The sequence below is a fragment of the Panthera uncia genome, chromosome D2, assembly GCF_023721935.1.
Source record: "Panthera uncia isolate 11264 chromosome D2, Puncia_PCG_1.0, whole genome shotgun sequence".
Taxonomy (NCBI): Eukaryota; Metazoa; Chordata; class Mammalia; order Carnivora; family Felidae; genus Panthera; species Panthera uncia.
The window spans coordinates 59,874,265-59,886,469 of record NC_064818.1 but is presented as its reverse complement, the minus strand read 5'-3'; the positions used below and the strand labels follow the sequence as shown (position 1 = coordinate 59,886,469).

At 48.5% G+C, this 12,205-nt stretch overlaps 1 protein-coding gene across 2 annotated transcripts in view; it reads left to right on the top strand.

Annotated features, from left to right (window-relative positions):
• Positions 1 to 12,205, top strand: part of SH3PXD2A (SH3 and PX domains 2A) — a 244,086-nt gene that overhangs the window by 43,225 nt on the left and 188,656 nt on the right. For both annotated transcript variants that reach the window (XM_049645686.1, XM_049645687.1), the window contains exon 2: positions 11,692 to 11,772. In XM_049645686.1, the coding sequence (XP_049501643.1) occupies positions 11,692 to 11,772 (81 nt within the window). The remainder of the gene's footprint in view (positions 1 to 11,691; positions 11,773 to 12,205) is intronic.

Sequence of the window (12,205 nt, the reverse complement as noted above, 5' to 3'; positions counted from 1 at the left end):
AGTCAAGGGCAATGTAAGTTTGGGATAGAGATTGCCAAAATGCTTTCCAAAACAATTGTTCCACTCTGTTCCCCTTTGTCCCTTTTAACAAAATTCCTAATAACAGCTATGTGCCCTGTGTCAAAAGTTGAGCTTTGCTGAGCACAGCAGAAAGGAAGGTGTGAGTGTGTCAGATGGTGGGGAGGAAACACTGGGGTCATTTCCCCTGCGCACTGTGTGTGGAGGAGGCCACTGGCCTCTGGCCTTGCCCAGCTGCTCTGTTTCCCAGGAAGAGGAAACCAAGCTGTGTGTGTTAACCTTTGCCTTGTTCTCCAGGGTGTGACGAGGGAGTGGGGCACGCTCGCAGGATGTGTGTGTCCAGGTCAGCGGGCCCAGGTCAGTCATTGACTTGAGAGTGTGTGGAGTGAGAATCTTCATTTCTCATCCTTTTCTGGACCCACTGGGCTACATCCAAACCCCGTGAAAGCCCAGGAGGATGACCCTTTTTTGGATCAGGAGAGGAAACTTTTGGTTAAGGTTTCCAGGACTCTAGCTCCCGAGTGACAACATGCATCTGGAGTTTTTCTCAGTTTTCATAGTAGGGTGCGCCTTCTCCCCCTGGTCTGGGCATACTGCCACCCTTTCTGGGCTCCTGGGCATGAGCCAAGATGTTCACTGCCTATTGCTGCCTCTCCATTGGAGCACCTGCTGTTGCAAGGTGGTCAGACCTGTCTGCTCTGATCAGAGCTGGCTTGGGACCAGAGGGTGGTGGCACAGTTGGAGGGAGGAAGGTACAAAGGTTCGACCATGGGCCCTCAGGGACTCTGGAAAGCATGTAGTAGGGACCACGCTCAGGGCTCTAGAAACCCAAAGTGGGTTCCTTTCAAGACCCGGGCTAACTGGTGCCTCCAGAAACTTCTAGGGAAGAGGCTAAAATTCTAAGCACAAAAGACCATGCCAGGCACTATGAAGGAGGAGATGGAAAAGGGAGATCACATTTACTGAGCAGCTATGGGATCCCAAGCACTGGTTGGTGGTGGTTCTTCTGTTCTCATTAATCTTCACAGGGAAGCAGTTATTAGCACCCCTGTTTTATGGATGGAGAGTGAAGCTCAGAGAGAGTAAGAACTTTTCATCTGAGTTACTTAGAGTAACTCAGATCATGCAAGATAGAGTGCTGGTCCCCATGCAGGCCTCCTTACCAGCCTGGTGCATGGGTGACCTCAGTGCTGACTGATAGATCGCCCACACATGAAGTAACCCCTTGACAGAGCATTGAACCATGAGGACGAACCCCTGCGACAGGGACTCTGGCTTGTTCCAGCAAGTCTTCTGTAGTTATTGAAGAGGATGACATCTGACTGTGTCGTCAGTGGCACATTGGAAGCTGAGCTTCATGGCCTGCTGCCAGTATAAGCTAGGTAGACCAGTTACCTCTCTAGGTGTCTTCATTTGTGGACTGAAGATGTTAACAACACTCGCCTCCCTGATCGTAAGGATTCAGTGAGATAATCTGACTAAAGTGCTCAGCAAGGCCTAGAATGCTAGGCCTAGAATGCCTATAGAGCAGTAAGTGCTCTATAAAGTGAGCGTGGCAATTAGCGTTCTTCCCAGTGAAACCAATCTAAGAAAAAGGGTCATAAAAACAGAATTATATAGACAGAGCTTGGACAGCTGAACCCTTTTTTTAAGGTCCGTGTAGGGTTTGTAAATCCTGGGAGCTCCTGCTTTAGACACTCATTTTCCCTGCAGGAAATATGAAATAAAGAAGAAAAAAAGCCTCCGACCCAGAGAGGCCTGCCACAGCTCGCCCATCCTTTCAGCGGGTGCTCCTGAGGATGGCCATTGTTTTCCTGGCTCCAGGCAGCAGTTAATGTTGGCGCTTTCTGCTTTCCCAGGCCAGTGCTGGTTCCACCACTGCCGTGTGTGTGTGTGTGTGTGTGTGTGCGCGCACGCGTGCATTCACCCTTGTCCATTTGCATCCCTGTTTCCCACTTCCTTTTCCAATTCCTGGTGTCCTGATCCATGTCTCATGGCAAAGGGAAAGAAGTTGGTTCGTGCTCTCTCTCTCTCTTCCTGGGTGTCTAAATAGCTAATGTTGGTTGGGTGATTGCCATGTGCCAGGCCCTGTGCTGAGCACCTCATGTCCATTGTCACATTTGATGAGAAGTTCCCATTATAAACCACACTTACCTGACTCAGAGAAGCTACGGCACTTGCCCAAGCCCACACAACAGAGCGATGTTGGCGCTAACATTTAAGTCCTTCAAATGCTTTCAAGGTTGTCTTCCTCCTCCGTGGTGCCAACTTTTGGTCCTTTCTGAGCCTCACTTTTTGGTACCCCATGACTCCATTGTGCACTGTTTCCCTACTTGATTTGTCTGGCTGAGCTGTAAGAGCCTGGAGGTCAGGGACTTTGCCTCATTTTTAGCTTGGCACAAAACCACGTACTAGGTAAGCACTCAGTCAACATTTGCTGATTGTTTTGTCCCTTGACTTACTTAAGGGACACTAAGTGAGCACCTCTTTGGCATAAAATACCATGCTGAGCATTAGTATACCATAATCAGCCTTCGGGAGCTTCCATTCTTATGGGGAGATACAGGATTAGCTCACTGAATCCTCACAACTGCCCAAAGGTGAGGTAACTACTGCTATCCCCTTCTTGCAGAGTAGTAAGTGGAGGCACAAGCAATATGGAGGCTTTTTCCAGACCTTCTTGCCTACCCACTGCCCTCCAAGCTAAATACAGTCAAGGCCCATGATCCGTGCTGACAATAGCAGGCACCCACACTGAGTGTGATGGATACCCACAAAACACTCTTGAAGTTGTTTTATATGGTACAGGAGCCTGCTGACTGTCTTCTCTCCAAACCCCTTTGAAAAGCCCTTTATCCAAGATGAGGGCCATTTAGTGCACACCTGCAGTGGCAGTGTCTGTGTTTTGGTGGCTGGTGGATGGGTAGTTCTGGGAGGAGCACATGCCCCTCCTAGCACATGCCCCACCCCTCCTGGAGCCTTTCTGGGGTGGCTGCAGCTACATTTACTGTGACCGGTCCATAAACATGAGGTCCAGAGGGAGCTTGGAGTAGGGTGGTATGAGGACTGGGAAGGTTCTACCACCTGGTCATTAACCCAGTGGTCAATGTGTACATGTGCATGCTGGGGCGGGGGTCACCCTCCGAGTCTGGGCTTCCAGGTTGTGGTTGTTCCCCCAAATCTGCAGCATCACCATCCTCCCCACTCCAAGAACAAGCACCCACCCTAGAGGAGGGGTTGGAATTTTAATAGGGCCAGACCCTGAGAGTGCTCAGAAACTTTAGCCAAGTGGCCACAGGCTATTGAACTTGATTTTGCCGACTGGGTTTTAGGTTGGCAAAGATGCTTGCACTGAGCCAGATATGTTTGTGTTCTACCCTTGGCCACTGGGAATTTGCTTCTGGGGTTGGGGCAAAAATTGCTTCTAGTGACCTCTTTGGTGCTTCAAACCCCCCAGATTTTCACCCAGTAGATCTACCAGTCAGTCTTTATTTCAGTGTGCCCTGAGGACTGAGAGAACTCCAGGGTTGCTGGGGAAGATGTTTGCTACCCTTGCTGCCGGGAGGGACATACTGAGCGTGTTAAATAGACGGGGACACAGCATGTGTCCATTGCTGGGTTGTTCTGAGCCAACAATTACCAAACAAAGGGAGATATAAGAACTGGTTAATTGTGAAAAAAAGACTATGGGCACCACAAGAGATGGACACAGACTTTCTAGGCCAGTGGATCCAGGTCAGATGGTGGATTCTGGGTGCCATCAAGGTGACACCTTTGACATCACGGCCTCCACTGTTTACTATGAGTTTCTATGGGCCCCAGCAGGGAGGAAAGGGGTCATCGTCCCAGTGTTTGGTGTAGCCACTTGCATTGGGGGCAAAGCCCTGGGGTCTTCTGCCTTGCCAGGTGGTCTGGACCTCAGAGGTCAGTCTGGCCTAATTTGGAACTTATGTTCCACTCCTCCCCTCCCTGGGGTAGAATGTCGTACATGGGGCCCTTTGAATAGAAGGTTAGAGCTGATTGGTACCTTAGACAGGCTGGCGCCACCTTCTCGGAGAATTTGGCATGATGAAACCGTTCCAGCCAGGAGCCAGAGCAACCATCATGTCCCCAGATGTAAACCCCCCTTTACTGGCTCTGTTCTTTCAGACTTTTGGGGCCAAATCGTTTAGCAGTCAGTTCCAAACATTAAGCATCCCTCCATCTAGAAGATTTGGAGGAGGTTGAAGAACTGGGTCCTGAGGAGATATTGTGACCTCAGGGGACCTAAAGAGCAGTGACAACCCACCCAGGGGAACAGGGTGCTGTGTCCTGACCGGAACCACTGTGTTGTTCATTAGAAAAAGCACCCCTTTCCCCACAGCTTCCAGCCAACATACACAGTTTGAGGTACAGGGTATGGGTTAGATTTCAGCCCCTACTTGTCCCCTTGGCTGGACATCTTTGGACGGTGAACACCGTGTATAGCAGTATTCACTGGTCCTAGTCTTAGCTAACTGACGGACTATAGTGTGAGCAGGTGAAGGAAGATTGTCACTGAGTTTCCATTTGGCCTTGGGGCAGGGGCAGCTGGCAAGGGTCCAGGGAAAATAAGGTCTTCCTTAGTAAACTGAGCCACAGTGCCACAAAGATATATGAGTTCTTCCATAGTTCCTAACTCCTTGCCTCTAACTGTACTTTTTGGGGGCACCTGGGTGGCTCGGTCGGTTAAGGGTCCAGCTTCAGCTCAAGTCATGATCTCGTGGTTTGTGGGTTAGAGCCCCGCATCGGGCTCTGTGCTGACAGCTCAGAGCCTGGAGCCTGGAGCCTGCTTCAGATTTTGTCTCCTTCTCTCTCTGCCCCTTGCTCACTCGTGGTCTATCTCTCTCTCTCTCCTTCTCTCTCAAAAATAAATAAATAGTAAGACAAATAAAAAAAAAACAACTGTACTTTTTGTCAGCACAGGGAACAATTGGTATGTACTGGCATTTAAAAATTTTTTGTTTAATGTTTGTTTTTGGGAGAAAGAGGGAGAGAGAGAGAGAGAGAGAGAGAGAGATGGAGTGTGAGTGGGGAGGGACAGAAGGAGAGGGAGACACAGAATTCGAAGCAGGCTCCAGGCTCTGAGCTGTCAGCACAGAGCCCACCCGACATGGGGGTCAAACCCATGAACTGCGAGATCATGACCTGAGCAGAAGTCAGACGTTTAACCGACGGAGACACCTAGGCACCCCTTACTGGCACTTTCTAATTAAACATGGGGCAGGTCCTAGGCCTTCTAAGAACAGTTGGGCCATATATTTGGGTCATTCATTGGTCGCAGCCTATAGTCCTCCAGAGGAACTGGGCTGGGTTTCATTCTCGGTGCTGTGGGTCTAATTTGCATCATGACTGTTTTCTTGTTGAAACGAGCAAGACTTGGAAGCCGTGGCAGTCTCAGACATTTCTGGGCCTGATGAGCTGAGCAGACGGAAGGTGGTCCAGAGTGGGTGGGCACTCCGGTTGGACCAAGGCACCATGCCTTGGTGTCTGCTGAGAGTTTCCGTCGTTGTGTCTGGGGTAGAGATCCTCCTTGTAGAGGGTAAGGGAGGCAGGTGAACATGAGACTCAGGAGCTTCCTCTCCGAGAAAAGCTGGATGCAGTTGCTGGTCGACAGCAAGGCTTCCAAGATGCCTACCATCTGCCTGAAACAGCCAGTAATGGGGGAAACAGAATCCATGTTTTTTTTTAAATCCAGAAGAAAGGGAAACTCCACCCGGGAAACACAACCCCAAGCAAAGTGTGTGGAAGCAGGATGTTTAATTGCAAACCTTTCTTGAGAACCAGCTGCTAGGTAATGTTATCTCGTCTGCTCCTGCAGCAGAGGAGAGTTTATCTGGGCCCCTGACGCAGGCCCGGTAAACAGAGCTGGCTTTCCCTGATGACCTCTGCCCTGTCCCCCTTCCCCTCCACCTGCTCTTTCTCTGGGGTTTATCTCTAGGGTTTCTAGTGCCACTAGAGCCAGCTCAGGGAGGCTTAAGAAATTCTAATGTGGGCGTGGGGGTGGGGGGTGTATGGGTTGGGCTGGAATTTTGCATATCCATTGCTCATCTGGAATGATAATCTAAGAGGTTCAAGGTTTGGAAGAAAGCAGACAAGCCTTTGAAATAGGCTGCCCAGATAAAAGAAAGTGGTCTGGAGACTGTCCTTGGATATCTGGATTTCTATTTCCAGGGAAGTCTCTGACCATTTCTCTTACTCAGGATTTAGAGCATTTGTCCAGAAAGGAGGCTGGGGGTGCCTGGTAAATCCTAAAAGTTTGGGAGGACCTGGGATGGGGGCTCATTTCTGTACCCCTGCACCCAAGTCACCTCATGCTGGCTCCGAGCACGGGAAGTGGGAGGCAAGACGTTAGCAGGAGCAATCCTTTGCCCAACAAGGAAACAAATGTGTTTTGAGGGGAAGCACGGCTGGGTTGCAGCCTGGTGGCTGTGGCTGGCACGGGTCACGTGGACAACCTCTTTCACCCTGCCTTCTTGCTTTTTCTCCAGGGGGCTTGTCTTTGGTGTGGATTCAGGTCAAGGGTTAGAGAGAGATGGCTCCCTGTGAAGGGAAAGGACTTTTCCACAGGGTGGAAGAGATTGGGGGGAGTGTGCTCCCATGTGCTGGTTAGCCCTGGCCTGGGAACTGGGAGGTCTGGGCTCTAGTCCCAGCTCTGGCACTAACAGGTTGAGCACATCTGCCACGGTAACCAGCCTAGTGGGTCAGGCCCAGAGCCCCAAAGCCAGTGCCCATTGAGTAGAAGAGGAACCTGAGGGCCTGAGAGGCTGGGCTGAGGTCTCACAGCCAGTAAGGAAGGTCCTGAGAGTGAAACCCATGTGTGGCTGACTCCAGAACGTGTGCCTCTTCCTTGGCAAATCACCATCCCGGGTCTGAGTTTCTTCCTCTGCAGAAGGAGAGACCTCCCAGCCACCAGAGGCTGTGAGCCTATAATTAATTCTTCCTGGGAGGTGAAGGGAAGCCCCTAATTACTGGGGAGGATGGAGCATGGGTCATGTTAAGCCCCAGATAAGCCCTTCCTCCAGGCCCCGCTTGACTGGCCGGGGAGAAAGGCTGCTGTCTAATGGTCTGTAGGCTCTCTCCTGAGAGGGCACTGCCCCTTGGGGCCTCCTTACAGTGCCTCTGCCCAGGCAGAGGTCAGGAAGGCAGCACCTGGCCACATACAGCATCTGCTCCCTGCCTGGGACCTGGGGGAGGGAAGATGTAGCTGGTAGGACTTGGGGGGCAAGGAGCTGGGAGTCAGCCGGGGGGATGGGGTGGGTTATAACCCCAGTGAAAACTTCAGAGCATCCGGCCACAGTCAATGAAGCCAGTTGTGTTATGAGGGTTTCCTCTGCATTCGTCTGGTTTTGTAGCATTCCTAACCACTGACTTCTGTCTGGGCCCCAAGTTCTTCTTTCTCTCAGGCTCTCAGGACTGACATGACTCCCCCATGATCCTCTAGGCTCATCCACTGTGCAAGGGGTACAGAGACTTTTCAGGCCACTCAGAAATTTATTAAGAAAGATATCATTCAGTCCTGATTAAGTAGTTTGATTTAAATATCCACACTCCTGGGGAGACTCAGTGGCTCAGTCGATTGAGTGTTTGACTTCAGCTTAGGTCATGGTCTCACAGTTCATGGGTTTGAGCCCCATGTTGGGCTTTGTGCTGACAGCGCGGAGCCTGCTTCGGATTCTCTGTTTCCCTCTCTCTCTGCCCCTCTCTGCCCCTCTCCCCACTCCTTCTCTCTCAAAAATAAACATTAAAAAAAAAAAAAAAACCACTCCTAAATTTACATATAGGAAGATAGTCCAGTGGGGTAAACAGCATGGCAATTGGACTCAACTGGACCTGAGTCAAGTCCTTTGCTCTGTATTGTACTAGCTGTGTGACCTTGGGCAAGTTATGTAGCTTCTCTGAACCTCGGCTTCCTCCTGTACAAACTGGAGATAACAATGGTAGCTACCTCATAGATTAAATGAGCTAATGCATATCAATGGTTTTGCTATGCTGGCATGAAGTAACCATTCCCTAAAAATGGTTTCTACCATTTATTATATGAGATATGTGTTTATATATGATATAAAGCAAAGCATAACCCTATCTATTATAATAATAGATGATAGTTTATTTTGGGTTTGTGAAGATAGGAATGGCCTTTCACTTTATGTTCGTTCTTATCAGGATCACACAAAACATGTCGTAAATACTCCATGTCACAGGGGCAACACTCACTATTTGCTTTACTTTATGGCCCTCTCCTTAGTTGCATTTTGGAACGAACCCTGCTCTGAACAAGGCTACCTCTGTAACAGAGCTCAGTGCGGGGGAGAAGGGACTGAGGATTCAGGGCTCATTTGCTTGGATGTTAACTGAGTACCAGACATAAAGCCCCATATCCCTGTGTGCAAAACCCTTGCTGTGGACCAAACATTTGTGTTTTCCCAAATTTGTACATCGAAGCCCTAATCCCCAGTGTGATATTTGACGTGGGGCCTTTGGGAGGTGATAAGGTTTAGATGAGGATGTGAAGATGGAGTCCCAGGGGTGGGATTAGGGCCTTTGTAAGAAGAGAAAGAGACTAGAGCCCCTTCTCTCCACCGTGTAAGGATACGGCAACAAATTGACCATGTGCAAGTCAGGAAGTGGGTCTCACCAGGAACCTTGATCTTGGACTTCCAGCCTCCAGAACTGTGAGAAATAAGTGTTTGTTGTATAAGCCATTCAGTCCATGGTATTTTCTTATAGTAGCCCAAACAAACTAAGACAGCTCTGCTCCAGGCCTCTGGTGAATTCATCTACCCTGATGCCAAGGGATCTAAATTTTACTTCTCTTTGCTAACATTCTTTCCTTCTCATAGTGGCTGAGACCCCTGGCTTCTCTGCCCATTTTGTTGTCACTGATGGAGTCTCCTCAGACCTACTGAATCAGAATCACTAGGCAGGTACCCAGAATCTGAATTTTTATGAAGCTTGCCAGGAGATTCTGATGGGCGCTCTGGCAAGGGACCCACAGCTGTGGACACAGCTGCTCAGTCTCCTCTGAGGGAGGAAGCAAGGTAGATGTCTCACTGTGTCCTTTGCTCACTGTGTCCGTGCTGTGTAGATGTCTCACTGTGTCCTTTGCTCACTGTGTCCGTGCTGGCCCTTAACCCGAGAGAGGTCATAGCAGGCACTAGAGGGGAAGTTCAGCAGACTAGTCCTGAGGGGGTGAAGGGACTCTGCCTCTCACTGAGGCCTCCCTCAGGAGGGTGTGTCTTTGGTGTGGGTTCAGTAAAAGGGACAGAAATGGTAGGGACAGTAGGCCAGATTGTGTGGCAGGGGACTTTCTCTTTCTCCAGCCAGGAGGCCTGCCCATCTCTTGGGCCAGTAGGCCTTCTAGAGTGGCCTGGGGCAGCAGCCTTGGAGAGCCTAACTGAGCATTGGGAAGTGGGGAAGACATTAGGAATAGGGTCCTGAAACGCCTTCATTTCCGACAAGTTTAAAAATCTTACGTGCACTGACATTTCTCCTGCAAATCTGCCTCTCATCCAGAGGGCGGTTTGATTGTTCAGTGCAGCAAAATATTTTCTTCTTTTTTTTTAATGTTTATTTTTGAGAGAGACAGAGACAGAGTGTGAATGGGGGAGAGACAGAGAGAGGGAGACACAGAATCCGAAGCAGGTTCCAGGCTCTGAGCTGTCTGCACAAAGCCTGACGTGGGGCTCAAACTCACTAACCGTGAGAACATGACCTGAGCTGAAGTCAGACGCTCAACCGACTGAGCCATTCAGGTGCTCCAATGCAGCAAAACGTTTTCTGAGCACCCACTCTGGTCTGTGCCTGGCCCTGAGTTAAGGCGTAGGAATACTGGGATGAATTGCACATCTCTGAATTGCTTATGGTCACCTGAAGTGCTTTTCAGGGTGGGTTTTGAGAATCAACTACAGCAGAAGTGGTTTGTTAAAAGTACAGGTGCCAGGAGACAAAAGCAAAAATGAACTATTGGGACCTCATCAAGATAAAAAAACTTCTGCACAGCGAAGGAAACAGTCAACAAAACTAAAGGGCAACGTACAGAGTGGGAGAAGGTATTTGCAAATGACATATTGGATTAAGGGCTAATGTCCAAAATCTATAAAGAACTTATCAAACTCAACACCCCAAAAATAAATAATCCAGTTAAGAAATGGGCAGAAGTCATGAACAGACATTTCTCCAAAGAAGACATACAAATGGCCAGCAGACACATGAAAAAATGCTCAACCTCACTCATCATCAGGGAAATACAGATCAAAACCACAATGAGATATCACCTCACACCTGTCAGAATGGCTAAAATTAACAACTCGGGACACAATAGATGTTGGCGAGGATGTGGAGAAAGGGGAACCCTTTTGCACTGCTGATAGAAATGCAAACTGGTGCAGCCACTCCAGAAAATGGTGTGGAGGTTCCTCAAAAAGTTAAAAAGAGAACTACCCTATGACCCAGCAATTGCACTACTAGGTATTTATCTGAAGGAGACAGGAATGCTGATTCAAAGGGGCATATGCACCCCAGTGTTTATAGCAACACTATCAATAATAGCCAAATTATGGAAAGAGCCAAAATGTCCATTGACTGATGAACGGATAAAGAAGATTATACAATGGAATATTACTCAGTGATGAAAAAGAATGAAATCTTGCCATCTGCAGCATGGATGGAACTAGAGTGTATCATGCTAAGCCAAATAAGCCAGTCAGAGAAAATATCATATGATTTCATTCATATGTGGAATTTAAGAAACAGAAAAAATGTGTAGGGAAAGGGACAGAAAAATAAAGTAAGATAAAAAAAGAGAGAGAGGCAAACCATAAACACTCTTAATGATAGAGAACAAACTGAGGGTTGCTGGAGGGGAGTTGGTGGGGGGGGATGAGCTAAATGGGTGATGGGCATTAAGGATGGCATTTGTTGGGATGAGCACTGGGTGTTATATGTAAGTGATGAATCACTAAAGTCTACTCCTGAAATATTACCCTATATGTTAACTAACTTGAATTTAAATACAATCTTGGGGGAAAAAAAGTATAGATGTCCAATTTTAACAAATGTACCACTCAAGTGGTGGGAGAGAGCAGGGAGTATATGGGAACTCTGTGTACTTTCTGCTCAATTTTGCTATGAACCTAAAACTGCTCTATAAAAATAAAGCCTTAAAAAAATTAAAATGTAGTTGCTTGAGTCCTGAAACCCCTGGTCTACTTATGCAGAATTTCAGAGAGTGGGGCCCCAGCATCTGCAATTTAGAAAGGCCTCTTACAGAATCTGATTCACTGTAAAGTTTGAGAACCAGTGGACATTTTTGACAACTCCAATTTTGTGTTTGTTTTATAAAATACATACAAATGAAATGAAGGAAATTAAAACCACTTGTAATCCTACTCTCCTAAGATAATCATCCTTAGCAGTTTATTGGATATCTTTCTAGGTGTGTGTGTGTGTGCGTGTGTGTGTGTGTGTGTGTGTGTATTTAAATAAACATGTGTGACATCTGTGTGGTACCTGACACTGCGCTAGGTCTTGGGGACAGAGATGAGAAGAATGGTCCTGGCCATGGTGCACCCACAGTCATGTTAAATGATGCCTGGTACAGCTTGAAGCTCAGCCTTAGTCACCGGCTCATTTGTGCTTACCTTTTCCCTACAGGTGTACATCATCAACGTGACCTGGTCCGACTCCACATCCCATACCATCTACCGGAGGTACAGCAAGTTCTTTGACCTGCAGGTGAGTTGGTCTGAGTTCGGATGGTACCCAGTTCCACCCACCGTGGCCTAAGTCTCTGCTGGGCTGGCCTCTGTCATGTCCTTACTCAGCCGGAGAACCCCTGTCAGAACTCTCAGGGTCAGCATCCAGGTCAGAACAGAGGGACAAATGAGGGAACCTCACCTGTCTAGCTGAGCTTGGCTCAGTCTTGAATGTCACAGGCAGACACAGGTATTTGTTGGCTTCATCTGATGGTCTTAACAGTCAAGCTTTGTCACCCTCCTTTGCCTGGGGGTTAGGAAACCAGGGTGGAGAGGCAGGAGGATGGCCGTGGGTGCTCTGTGCATGAGCAGACATGTGTCTATAAACATCCAGGGTGAGACACAAGCCACCACATCTTTGCAGGCAAAGAAAAGCAAACACACGGGAGAGACAGAAACAGAAAATAAGCAGT